This window comes from Electrona antarctica, assembly GCF_951216825.1.
Source record: "Electrona antarctica genome assembly, chromosome: 13".
Taxonomy (NCBI): domain Eukaryota; kingdom Metazoa; phylum Chordata; class Actinopteri; order Myctophiformes; family Myctophidae; genus Electrona; species Electrona antarctica.
The window spans coordinates 23,212,918-23,226,548 of NC_136794.1; the positions used below are offsets into that span (position 1 = coordinate 23,212,918).

The 13,631-nt window shown below is 40.1% G+C and overlaps 2 protein-coding genes across 2 annotated transcripts; both read right to left on the bottom strand.

Annotated features, from left to right (window-relative positions):
* Window positions 1-1,449: 1,449 nt before the first annotated feature.
* On the bottom strand, window positions 1,450-7,453 carry prmt2 (protein arginine methyltransferase 2). Its single transcript, XM_079517526.1, has 9 exons — window positions 7,243-7,453; window positions 6,366-6,557; window positions 5,613-5,774; window positions 4,954-5,118; window positions 4,086-4,261; window positions 3,481-3,610; window positions 3,227-3,363; window positions 2,010-2,184; window positions 1,450-1,664 (listed from the first exon to the last, which is right to left on the bottom strand). The coding sequence occupies exons 1-9, from the start codon at window positions 7,339-7,341 to the stop codon at window positions 1,632-1,634; spliced, it is 1,269 nt and encodes a 422-aa protein (XP_079373652.1). The 5' UTR covers window positions 7,342-7,453; the 3' UTR covers window positions 1,450-1,631.
* Window positions 7,454-7,967: 514 nt separating this feature from the next.
* LOC306934767 (DNA excision repair protein ERCC-1-like) lies at window positions 7,968-13,459 on the bottom strand. Its single transcript, XM_079517527.1, has 9 exons — window positions 13,273-13,459; window positions 11,893-12,321; window positions 11,558-11,661; window positions 11,157-11,256; window positions 10,760-10,836; window positions 9,553-9,652; window positions 9,250-9,321; window positions 9,047-9,115; window positions 7,968-8,941 (listed from the first exon to the last, which is right to left on the bottom strand). The coding sequence occupies exons 1-9, from the start codon at window positions 13,333-13,335 to the stop codon at window positions 8,879-8,881; spliced, it is 1,077 nt and encodes a 358-aa protein (XP_079373653.1). The 5' UTR covers window positions 13,336-13,459; the 3' UTR covers window positions 7,968-8,878.
* Between the last annotated feature and the right edge of the window lie 172 nt (window positions 13,460-13,631).

Below are 13,631 nucleotides of genomic sequence, written 5' to 3' on the forward strand. Positions count from 1 at the left end.
AACATTCATATCCTCTGCCCACCTGGCCCTCCACCTACCCTCTCACAAGGAGAGGAATTACAGGTGTGGGATCTGTGGCAAGCTCTTTCTTCAGGCCTCCCACATGAGGGCACACAGGATGATCCACAGTGGGGACAGGCCATTTAAATGCCCGGAGTGTGGGAAGAGCTTTGGCCGCGCCTCACACCTAAAGACCCACCGCCGGCTCCACACGGGAGAGAAGCCTTTCAAATGCAGCTTCTGTGGCAAGGCATTCGCTCAGAAGGCTGGACTCGTTTCACATGTTCGCCTACACACTGGGGAACGGCCGTATAAGTGTGAGCAGTGTTGCGAGAGCTTCCGCTGCTTATCAACTCTGCTCTCTCACAAGGCCCAGCATCTCTCACAAGGCAAATCATCCAAGCAGAGCCACTCAGTGCAGGTGCCAGCACCAGATCCACCACCGCAAGAAACACAAGCCAACAACATGGAGGACCTTAAGTGTGGTGTCTGCTGTCGTACCTTTGTGCGGTCATCATATGTACGCCTATATATGCGTCTTAACAGAGGGCAGCGCCCTTATCACTGCAAAGTGTGCAACAAGACCTTTGCGAAGATGGATACCTTTGTGAAACATTGTGATAATCACTTGAAGCAGAGAAGGGCTAAACCTGTTGAGAAGGTTGAGGAAAAAGTTGTCAAACCTCCCTCGTTTGTCCCACTCTCCCGGTCTTCCTCTCCTCAGGCCATGTCTACTGTCCTTGTCTCCTCGGAGGTCAGCACACGATCCAGAACAAGAGCTAGGGGGAAACTGGAAACATGACCACTTGAATGGCCTCCTTTATTAAAAAACAAACAGGTCTTATAGTAAATGTGTCCTCTGCTGCAGATGTGATTTGTAACGCACAACATATCACCACGTCTATTTGAAAACAGTAAACAGTAATATTTAATACAGAGCAAAACTATTAGCTTATTATACGGCAATATGTTACCACTCAAAATCATTGCTGACTTCCATCAAGAGAACTTGAAAATGAAACTCTTAAGTAACACAACAATTACACAAAACCAGTAGAATCCATTATACTTCAGCAATTCAGAGTAGTGTACAAAGAAATGCTTTATTTGTGGTGTAGCCCAGTCTTGTAAGGTGTACCAGTCAACATAAATGTGTTTACAATCAGTTACATATTTGTTTTTATAAATACTGATATACAGCATTGTACAAAATCTCAATATTACAAATGACTCCTGTTGTAATATGACATGACAAAATAAAACATGAAACAAGTTAAGTTTTAATACATTTGTATCTCTTCTGAGAAATGATAAAATCAGTGCTTCTGATGTAAAAGTTAAAAGCCTGGAAGATGTTGCCATGTGTTGATCAATATGACCTGTGTGCAGATGGCCGTGGATTTCTATAGGTGTGTACTGGGGAATAGCTCACTCTACTGTATGTGTGTACTCTATGGCATAGCAGCTAATTGCATAGAGTCTATGCAATTAGCTGGTTACCAGTATGCTATGTCCCATAGTAGGAGTATGAATTCTGTTCTCAAACTGTCAACTGACTGCATACAATGTTGATCACATGCCCCTCTGACTCTGAAGTCCACACAGAGACTGGATGTGACAGCAGTAGGATGTCATCTCCACATGGGGAAACTTTTTGTTTGAATCTGTGGACAGACACAAGTGATCCAAGGACAACATAAAAGAGTTAAAGTTACTTTAAAACAACCAGTGAAATTAATAGGATTTATTATATATATTTTTAATATAGGCAGACATTTTCAAAATCTTCATAACATTTTCAGCATTTAATAGAACGTTGCAAAGCATTGTGAGCTTGCGTCTCTGCACGTGACACTGTCCCACGACGAAGCATAAAATAGGGCTTAAAAGTGGTTTAGAAAAAAATGGTGTATGCATTGCTGTGGTCTTAGTTCAAACCATACCACATAAGGACATACCACACTGCAATGAATACTTCATATTACGTGAGCAGTGAGGATAGGACTTGCCTGGCAGTTGTCTTTTCCTTCACTGGTAGTGTTGATGCTCCACTGTATTGTAACAGTCATATGGCGCCTCCAGACTGGATTCCTACGTAGAACAATAGCTCCGCTGATTGAGTCTCCAATATGCACAGTGACTGGGCTGTCTAGCATGAAGAGGGTCTGCTTCCAGTGAGTTGGCCTGGTGAGACAGAGTATTTTAAGAAGACTGATTTGCATTTATTCATCGATAATGACTTCTGGCTGAAAATGCTACTAATCTTTAATAGAGGTAAAAAAATAAATCATAGTATATCTAGTATAAAGTTGAAAGTATAGTTGTATTTTTTCAGGTTTTGCAGATTTACAAGCTCACAATGCATTGCAATGCGACACGGTATTCAAAAAACATCTATTTTTGAATACCCAAAGTAAAGAAATGTTTTCGGGAGTATGCTCCTGAAACACCAGTTTCCCTCCTGAAACACTCATGTTATCAGACAAACTATAGTAGCAAAGTCATTGCTATGCAAATCACAAGTCTCTCAGTCTCAAGTCTTAACATTCACTTTTCAAATCAGTCTCAACAGTTTTAAGTTTACATTTTGATGCTAGCATTCTTCCCCAAGAAACCCTTACCTCTCTGATGGGGGCTTCATAACAAAGCCAGAGTAAAAGTTAAAATGACCACAAGTGTTTTAAAGTGACATAACCCTTTAATAAGTCTCGGGCCTTTCAAACGTGAAGTGATATAACGCGCCTATAGTTAATTTTCAATGAGCCCTGCGTTTTTGCGCGGAGCACTGGGGAGCAGTCGTGGTGCGACAACGCAAGCGTATTTACGTGAGCGTGGTCCCTTGAATTTGTTGCGCGCGTGCTCGTTTCGTGCACACGCCCGCGACTCACCAGACCTGGATACTGTTTCGCTTTTTTTACGCTGGAGACCTGTCGTTTATCCTGCGTTTCTTGCTTCCGGTTGAAAGGCCCTTAAGGCATCCACCTCAAATCCAAGTCATAGACATGCAAGCCTATGTTGTTTTTACGGGTCAAGTCAGAAATCACCAAAATTGTCAGAATCGAGTCCAAGTCACAAATCTATCGTCCCCTTCTCTGAGTCTTGTGCGATATAAAAATGTAATTTACAGTATGTAGTGTAATATGTATATTTGTCGAAACCAATTGTATTTGGTGATACAAACACACAAGTAAATATGTATTGAGGGAAATACTTTGCATTCTGTTACTCTGAGTTAGGTCCTGTGTTGAGCTCCACTGTTGCAGCCCCTGTCTCCAGGCTTTGAAAATGAACAGCAAACCAGGCAGTAAACCCATGGAAAGTACCCAACTTCTTCACTGGAAACTCAAACTGGCCTTTCATTTCCTAGCATAGGGGAACAATATTGAAACAACAACTGTGTGTGGATGTATGTCGTTGGTGGTGGGGTCAGGTATAAATAGGGAAAGAGGATATTGTTGCGGTTTTATTCATTCTCGATACCTCTAAATCTGTGACTTGCAGAGTGTGCATGTCCAATGAGATTACATCGCAGGGAGTGGCCAAGCAGTCATCTGGCTGGGTGAGGTGGCTGAACTTTGGCTTGGTGAAGAACTCTTGCTGGGCCAGAGGCCTGCAAAGGTAGGAACATCCTTCAGAAATCAGAATATACTCTCATAAAAAGCAGGTCATAACATACATATAGGTCCTTTCTTTACGTAAATCTGATGGCTGTACAGTCTACTCATATTCAGGGCTTATATCCAACAAGTTGCTATTACAGATAGTTCAACATAAATTGGACTCCAAATTTACATTCAGCACTGCAGTGCATTTGGCTAATATTTCACAGTTACACATGCATAATATCCTGCTGACATACTACTTATATCAGACACCAGTTAAAAAACGATACGTAAAATGGCAAAAACTAATAACCACCAGTCTTCATTCATTTCAGCATAAAATATTTTAGAATTCCACAAACAAAATTACTTTCTGGATTTCAATAACGTACAAAGGCACAAAATAACAAATATCATACTAAAGTGGAGTGAGTGCACTGCGTGCATGATTGAATGATGATGATGGGCGACCATGGGCCTTACTTTAAAGCAGTGAAATCCAGGCCATAGGGCCTCTCCCAAAAGGCCATCTTCTCTGTGTAGTAGCTCTGTGCCTGGCAGGGGACCAATGTGAGCACAGCAGAAGACGGCCACATAACCCCGCCTTCTCTTAGCCAGCGGTCCCTGGCCACCAGGACTGACTCCACCATGAATTCAAACTAGGCCAGAGGGAGAGGACACGGGAAGAGGCATGACCTTTGTGCAGCAATGTATAAATTTAGTCTTTACATTTGTGGCTAAATGGAGCATAAATTATACATTCTATGCCCCACGTTAGTGAAATTTCAATGATAAGTCAAATCACATTACATTGAGATTTCTTTACTTGTTCTTCTGCACAGTAATTTTACTCTCTAATTTTTCTATTACATTTTTACTTGTTCACTTGTTTCCCATTAAGTGAACCCTTTCTTTTAACTGAATTCAGTTCCTGTTATAACTTAAAACATGTTTCCTTTTTAATTGTCTCGTTGTTGAAATGTGCTTGCCTCATGGGATCTTATCAATAAATTACTATCTGAGAATAATTAATCCTGCAGGGGAATTTCTGCTCAGCTACATCCAGCTGAATGATGTACACAGGAGTGCAAGTGGGCAATTAGTTAGGGTTTAAAACTCTTGCTCAGGAACACTTTGACACATTGGCTGAGGCCTGGAATCATACCTGGGACCTCCTCCGGATTACTAGGGTCTCTCTAGCCATTCAGCTATGGCCACCCAATAGTCAGGGTCAGTCCTCTTGTACCTAATATTTCCATACAACATTTGAGTGCCTGTAAATGTGCTATATAAAATGTATGGTATTATTATTTGTAATTATAATTGTCATTAGTAGTAATAGTAATAGTACCAGCAGGCAGTTTCCCATCCATTCAGACACCAGGACGTCCACCTGCTTAGGTAGGTCTATTTCCTCAGCTCGGCCCTGAAGCACGGTCACCACCGCCTCATAGCCATTCTTCTTCACTAGCTGCCTGGTGTAGTCCACCATAGAGCTGGCCTCCACAGCATACACCTACAACACCACAGAAGAGGGCATGCCATGCAGGGTTGCTCTGCAGTGGGCTACACTCAATTCAATGGTTGTTGTTGTGACGCTCCTTGTCCACTAGATAGAGCTATAAGCACTGTGATGTTTCATGAACATAACCATATGGCTTCATATAGTTCTCCATAATTCAGTGCCCATATTGGAGTTTTAGGGGTGGGCGATATGGTGATAAATATCGTATAGTGATACAATGTCTCCATGATATGCCTTTTCAGAGATAGATCATGATATATATATCATGATACAGTGAATGCGCATTCTATGGTTTGAAGTTCCATCCATACCTTAATTTATACTTTTGTAGAAAGACGGTTTCGTTAGCCAAAATGAATTATTAAGTATTAAGTATTTTGGTCTAAATGAGAGAGAGAGAGAGAGAGAGAGAGAGAGAGAGAGAGAGAGAGAGAGAGAGAGAGAGAATACCCCCTTAAAGCTATATGTTATTACTAATAAATTACCACAGATGGTTTTGCCAGCTGTGCACAGAACAGACTGATGATGCCAGTCCCACAGCCAAGGTCCATCAATGCCTTGCCCCTCAGAGAAGAACTGTTGTTGAGGATGGTCTGGCGATATGCTTCAGTACGAGGTTTGTCTGCGAGCATCTCCAAATGAAGCCTCTGTATCAGACACCACATATTAGTAAATCACACTTGTGTCATATATGTAGTAAAGTATTAATGAGGTTATACACTGGCAGCACATCACCCCCACCCTCAAACACCTCCACTGGCTTCCGGTTAAGTTCTGCATCATTCTACAAACTGCTCCTCCTCACCTACAAATCCCTCCATGGCCTTGCACCACGGTATCTGTCTGACCTACTCAAGGACTACACCCCTGAGTGGAACCTGAGATCCTCGAACATGGAGCTCCTCACCATCCGTCACGCAAAAAAGCGGACCCTCTGCGATAGAACCTTCTATGTGGCAGCCCCTGCCCTCTGGAACTCTCTCCCCTTGGAGATTTACCAGATGCCTACATTGGACTTGTTCAAGTCTGCACTGAAGAGACATTTGTTCACTCAGGCTTTTGGCAATGAGTTTGTTGTTTATTTGTTCTGTATTGTAAAGCGTCCTTGGGTTTCTTGAAAGACGCTATATAAATAAAATAAAGTTATTATTATTATACTATAAATATCAAATAGTAATAAGTAATGCTAGATAATACTGTAATAATGTGTCATATGTGTTAAATGAAAGATTTCCAACCAATGTGCCATAACTGCTGAAATATTCTTCATCTTGCCATGGATCCTCTAAGGAGTTGTCATCCTCCTCCAGGCCTTGGTGCAGCAGATAGCTGGTTGGAACATAGCCAAAGACACCATGCAGCTCTCCCCACCACCACTCAGAGGATGTCTTGGCGTGCACAAGGATCCTGTCACCAGTGCTGAAACTAAGCTAATAGCAATAATAATACAAATATTAATATTATTTTTAACATTGGTAATTAATAATGTGGAAAAAACAACACCTATCAATTGGGCATTGTCATACATTATGTTGTGTTTGAACAGTTAAATCCGCCACGCCTCCATTTCCCATATGTGTTATATATGTTATAATGTAATAATAAGTTATTACCACCGCTGCTAGTGTCTGTTTGACTGCAGGCAGCACTTGACAATACAGGGATATAAAGCCTCCTACATTTGAGTCTGCAGCCTAGCAACTTTCTGCCCTTGTGGTGTCATTACTCTGCACTGCAGTTCGAATCGATGCATTAATTCAGTTACTTTTCCGAACTTTTCTATTTTAAGTCATTTCCAAATACCATATACTTACCTCGTGTACAAATGTGTACACAGTAGTGCACTATCAGTCTCAGAGATACAGAGTTATTGGATAAAGTAACAGAGACAGACATATAGCCTATACGATTACGTATGGTAAGGTATAGCCCAAACATTTAGACTCTCGTAGAGGTTTTTTTCGATTCTGACAAATCGAAAAAAACCTCTACGAGAGTCTAAATGTTTGGGCTAGGTAAGGTATAGTAGCCTACGCACCCACAACATCCTGATCCAACACGAATAGTAATGTATAGCATTGTGCACAGTATAGGATTATTATTCCATAGGCCTACCTGGTCACTGTCACTGGCTGTGAAGTCACAAAGTCCCACAAATTCTTCAGGACACGATTCATCTTCATCGTCCTCTTTTTCTTTTTGTGCCTGCTGCATAATTTGTGTTTTGTGATGGCTGACTTCACTTGCCTTACCTATTATTACCTTTCCTTCCTATGAAAACCTGCTTTCAGGGGCTTAAACTCAGTCAGCCAAACCAAAGATAACGGTTTGGTTTTTTAACACAAAGACAGTATGATCAACACGGAGCCCCAACACTTCTAGCGCAAAAACGGCTTCCTGTTTTTTTTTGTACGTCATTCTAAATTTACAACATAGAATTAGAGCAGGTAGAAAGAATCTCCCATCAAAATGTGCAGTAAGTTAAGTTTCATCGCCCTTGGACTGGCTTGGCTGGTGCAAAACGGACACTTGCGAACTTGTTTTGTCATACGCCAGACAGTCAGACATGTACTCAGTACTCACATGCCGATCGACATTTTGTCTCTTCATCAAGAACATTTCTTTCTTCAATTTCAATTCTATAAATAAACTAAATAAATAAACTTCTATCGATAAACCTATTTACCGGTATATGCATTAGTCTCGCTCTCTCTCTCACACACACACACACACACACACACACACACACACAAACTTCTCATACATTCGGAGCACCAATAACCAAAATATCTTGGGTAACAGCAGATCTGCTTGCTTTGCATAAACGGGTCCAATTTCACCAAAAAGCTTGTTTTTTTTATTATTTCAAGTCTAATACATTTGAAATGATCATTTACACTTAATCAACTGTAATTAACTTGAGTGTGATGTGTCAGCAGCACACTGTTATTACAGTGAATAGAACTGCATGCAAATTGAATACAAAAAACATTTGAATGTATACATAGGACAATCATACACATTATTTAAACTATTATCCGGTAAAAACGATTTGGAAATAGTATATCTGTTATAAATATATTTGCAGCTTTAAATAGTTTGTCACTTTTCATGTCATTTTAATACATTTAATATTTTCATAATAATAACTTTAACCATAAACTTGCTTATATACCGACTACACATATATAATTCACCAGCTATACGTCTATCCACCCTGACCATCGTTGGCAGAGGTCAATCCCTTGGCCCACTCCTTTTTTGAGTGGTGTAAACCACTCCTACAACTGGCTTTGTTAGTCTGTGCAGAAAAAATGAGCATGGTTGCTATGTTCACCCTGTTCACCCGGGTGTGATTTTTGAGTGGTGTAAACCACTCCTACAACTGGCTTTGTTAGTCTGTGCAGAAAAAATGAGCATGGTTGCTATGTTCACCCTGTTCACCCGGGTGTGATTTCATTACGTCAGACATGATTTCATTACGTCAGACAGGCTATATAAGACCTTACACCACTCAGTTCACACGGGTGGGGTTTTTAAGTTTTTCCTTATACATCAAATCTCTGGGGAAAATAGCCAATCTACAAGTTCACAACATGTCACAGTGTAACGTGTTGTGAGCTTGTAGATCTGCTATATTCGCCAAATGTTTTCCTATTTTGACATGCCTAGAATAGGGACGCTAGGGTTCAAGACAAGTGATCTAAAAAATGGTGATCGAGCAAGCACAAAAAGGTGCTAAATATTAAGTTCAGCTTTCTTTCTTCTTAGACTTGAGGAAGGGTTGGTGGAGCACATCACACAGACGTTTTGCCTGCAAACACAATATAGCAAACAAATGAGCTTCAAAAAATACACCCTGAAACCTGAATCTTTGCAATATATATTGCATATGACTATATTAATCTATTTCTCTCACCTTTTGTGGTCCTAAGCCTGGACAGAGGCCTAAGTCTTCTTTAGAAGCATTGATGATCCCTTCTACAGACTGAAAAAAAGGACATGTTCCTTTATCACTATTCCCTCTAAACAAATGACCATTTCAGACGAATGATAAAATCAAACAATTTTGTAAATCCTAAAAATAGATATGCCATTCTGCTTAGTGAAGACTTAGCCTACAGAGAAAGTAGACAAGAGGGTAATGGCATCAGTCTTGTTGATAGACTTCACAGTAGTCAGACAGTCAGTCACCTGGAAGAAAAAATAGCAATACAAAAGTGATGATAAAAATGAATTACATAATGTTGGCAACACATGGCATACAACAATTTCCACATCTGTTTTCAAGGGACTAAAGTGTAGTTAATTCAATTGCGTTCTCATTCTGAAATTAGGTTATCTTATTACCCATAGGCCAATATCATTGAAAACAAACAATCGTTGACCTCATAGTGTAGTATATTTTTTTGTGTGTGTGCAAACCTTGGATAAGTAGTCTTTCTCAACATGCTCCTTCAAGAGATCAGCTGGTTTCTTCTCATAGGCCTTGTACGTCTCCAGGTAACGTCCTGCCTCCTCCGGGCTGCCAGTTCAACACAGGGATGTTATCAATAATAATAATAATAATCAGAACACAACACAGTAATGTTAATTGTGCAACTGCAAACTTCCCCATGCAACAGTCTAGATTTTTACTTTATCTTCTTATGTTGTAATGTAAAAAATTGTGCTTGGAAGACGTTTTGTTTTCCTTCTAAAAGGTTATATTTTAGGCAGGTTTTTATTTACTTGTGGTTTTCAAACGCTTTGTGTCCAAGGGAATCTCAAGATGTACACTTGTATTAATTAAATAGCCGATCTGTAAGCTCATACGTGTTACATTCATTGCAACATGTGGTGAGGTTGTAGATCGCCTTTTTTATGTTAATTTGTGAACAATTTATTAACTTTTCACCTATAATGACATATCCAAAATAGGGTCACCATGGGTTAAAATATAGTTTTACACACATATGGGAGTGTAAATGTTGGGACAGAGAGGGGGAACGACAGAGGCGATCGATCAACGGCATGGGGGACATTAATGGTGGGTGTGGGCAAAAAAATCACAAAGTTCACTGTCAAGTCGTCCATGGTTATATTTGCTAGACTCTTCATTTGGAGTTTAACTAAGCACTTACAGTACATGTGTTGTTAGTTGACAGTTATACATATACATTTCTCTGATGAAGACCAATAATGCATAGATTGTAAATATATTTTTTTTGACTGGCTATGTAGCTTAGGGTATGAGCTTTATGAGTTGGTGTAGGCTCATTCCACCGCCTTTTCATATGGAGAGTACAAAAGTGGGCACCGGTAGTAGGGCCCTTCACACAGTCAGGGACAGAGCAGAGACAGTGCTCAAAGCAACCAATTCACAAATTGTGTTTCATTAAAAAGGGGGTAGCCAGACCGAATAATGGGGGGACATTTTATCTTGCAAAACCACCCTGATGTGTGCATGCACCACTGTTCTCCACATAGAATCAAACTGTGGACATGGCAATTATGTGCTCAACGATACACTGTTTTGTCAAAATGGGTGTACTGTGCCCCATACATTTTCTTTTTTTCTTTTTACAATGCACTTGCTTAGGCACAAATAGAAAGTGTATCTGGCTCAGGGAGTAGCTCTTGCAGCGTTTACCTCCAAGCTAAGATGAGAGTGCAGTCAGCCATGATGCAGATGCGAGCTAGCTCCTTCAGTGAATGATGGGGGTCTTTCTGTAATGCAAATCAATATCAATATGATGTAAATGACAGTGCCTATGAAACTGTATAAAAATAGCACCTCAGAAAGGCAAACTAAAATCGTAGGTTTGAAAATGTGTGGCAGAGCTTGGTGTGTAACAATAGAAAGTAAATGAAAAGACATCAAATAAAAAATATTTGAAAGGAAAACGGTTCCACAGCATAGAATTTTCATTCAGACAAAGTCAGATAATATTGATTGAATTGGATTCTGTTGGATTGCTGAACTTAGATTAAGCCTACTGGTCAGATAACCAACATGGTGAAGGTGTTCTTTGAAAATTTTCACTCACCACATCTACTTGAACCAGTAATACTCTGAGAGTGAATGTCCGTCCCAGTTGTTTGAGGCGTTCATGGATATAATTGGGGTTGAGGTTGTGGTACCTAAGACTGTAGAATGTCAAACGCCCCCAACAAAAGGTGTGAGATATGATACAGAAGATGAGTGCAGTATATTTGTATTACAGGACTCACAATAGACTACTAGACTCAATGCAACACAATAGGCTATGGAACTCCCCTAGCGTCTACACTTGGTCCCCTCCCTTTTTACTCTACTCCACTCCAGGCTGGAGATCAGGGTTTGAAACCCACGTTTTACAGACAAAACTTATGGATTGCTTAAAGTTCAAAGGCAGCTTTGCCTTCTTTTCTCACATGCAAATAAATTATTATGACACAAAGTACAGACCTGAGGAAGAGAGCACAGGTTGTTTGTCCCAAGACGTAGTCTGGTACAACTTCACCAAACTCCCATGGGACACTCCTAACAAACTTCAGAATAGGATTTCCTCTCTGCAAAGGAGATAACAAAGCTGTTATGTTACATTTATGACAGACTAGACAACTATCAGGCCTTTGTTGGACTTGTCCAGTGAATTACTTAGCTTGAGGATTCATCAAATAAGAAAGTGACCAAATAATTCAGGTGATTTTATGCACCAACAACATTGTCCTTTTGTAGTACGAGTTATTTCATATTATATGATTAATGTATTTATATTATTATATAATTTTCAAGCTTACCTGTCGGGGGCTGACAATAATACTACTTCCAGAGCCCACTTGTTTATTACCCAGACTGATCCCTGGCTCTGATCTTTGACCTTCTACACATGTTTGGCCATCAGTCATCTGATTTTCCTCATTGTGCTTAACCTCTGATGATCCACTTCCCTCTCCATCAGCCTGTTTATCCTGGTCCTGAGTCACTACAGAAACACTGTGGGCAACGGATCTAGAATCAGCCACATCATGGAGTTCTGTATTTGCACTGTGATTCACAATGCATTGTTTAGGAGGAGCAGTGGCTCCCTGGGGTGCAGGTGGATGCTTTTCGCTCTGGATGATAAATTCGGCATAGGACAAGGCTTGTCCAGCTGACTGAGGCGCAGGTTGTGTGAAAGATGTTGATGAAACACCTCCCTTGGATGAAGGTTCAAACTGTGGTTTTATCTGGAATTCAATGACATGAACATTTTGTATCAGAATGATGGATAGAGGTAATCCAACTAGCAAGCACTTGATTTGGCAATTCTTGACCTATCCCTAGATTGATTGATTGAAAATTGTATTAACAGTTTGTAGAATGGGAACAGTTCAACAAAAGTACAGGTCAATACAAAAACTGCTACGAGGATAAAACCAGAAAAAGCACTAAGACTTGTTTACATCAGTGTCCTCCATTTTCAATTCATCAGAACATTTAGAGACATACAAATATACACTTCTATGCAACAAAATAAATCAGCATCAGTGTCTTCTCTCTTGCCCTCCACTATCTCGACAAAATGGACCACTTGAATGTACAGTACTCTTGATTATGTTATGTATACATTGTATGACATTTACTTTGTTTAATATTTTGGTGTCCACGTGTTGGCACAGGAAATATATTGTACTGTAAATTGTGTCTGAATAATCGTAAGGGATGGGCTGCAAAAGGCAGTCAGACACGTAAATAAAATCATTCATTTTTTCATTCATTCATACAGCCGCCCATAAGTGCTGTTTGAGAGCGTTTTTGAAGGAGTCTAGGGATTCACATTTCTTGCCGTCTGTTAGTAGTTCCACATTTAGTGGCATAAGAACGAAATTAATTTAACCCTAGTTCTGGTCCATAGCTACGCATTGGTGCATTAGAGCTATGGACCAGACTAGAGCTAATTTAACCCCTTGTTGGAGCCGATTCGAATGATAGCATACATGAAATGTACAGCCATTCCAGGGCAGCAGGGCTACCTAGCCCAAGATTTAGACTCTCAAAAACTCTACGAGAGTCTAAATCTTGGGCTAAGGGCTACCGCCTACCAATGACTATGCTTGACCTAGCTATCAGAATTACCAATAGTTTGGTAAAGTTAGAAAGAACAATACGAATCTCGATAACCAATCAAAGCTACAAACCGGTGTTCTTTCTTTTGTGAAAGCTGAGTCGTCCAAGTTTATGTTAAACCTTTTCTTTTCCATATCTCAATGTTTGATGTTTCGGTTAATGCATATTACGTGGGTCTTTTTTGTGTCTGTCTTTGTTTTCACGTTTCGAAAAGCTAGGAGGCTAGAGGCTAGCAGAAGTCAGGGATAGAAGATGATTGCCGAATAATCGATATGTGTTATGGGTCTGGAGAAGCATCTCAAAATTATCATATTTTATCGATACGGCATTATAAAGCTTTTGTAACTGTGTATAAGATATGGAGTAACAACAACATAGCCTACATACATATATGTACTAGATTATCTTTCTCTGTTTTTGAAAACATGTT

Coding starts and splice junctions, on each gene's coding strand:
- prmt2 (XM_079517526.1), bottom strand. CDS start 7,341: ATGCAGCAGGCACAAAAAGAAAAAGAGGACGATGAAGATGAATCGTGT. Junction 6,558..7,242: donor CAGCCAGTGACAGTGACCAG/GTAGGCCTATGG, acceptor TATTGCTATTAG/CTTAGTTTCAGCACTGGTGA. Junction 5,119..5,612: donor AGCTGGCAAAACCATCTGTG/GTAATTTATTAG, acceptor GTGGTGTTGTAG/GTGTATGCTGTGGAGGCCAG.
- LOC306934767 (XM_079517527.1), bottom strand. CDS start 13,335: ATGGAAAAGAAAAGGTTTAACATAAACTTGGACGACTCAGCTTTCACA. Junction 12,322..13,272: donor TCACAAAAGAAAGAACACCG/GTTTGTAGCTTT, acceptor ATTGAATTCCAG/ATAAAACCACAGTTTGAACC. Junction 9,322..9,552: donor AGAAAGACTACTTATCCAAG/GTTTGCACACAC, acceptor TTTTTCTTCCAG/GTGACTGACTGTCTGACTAC.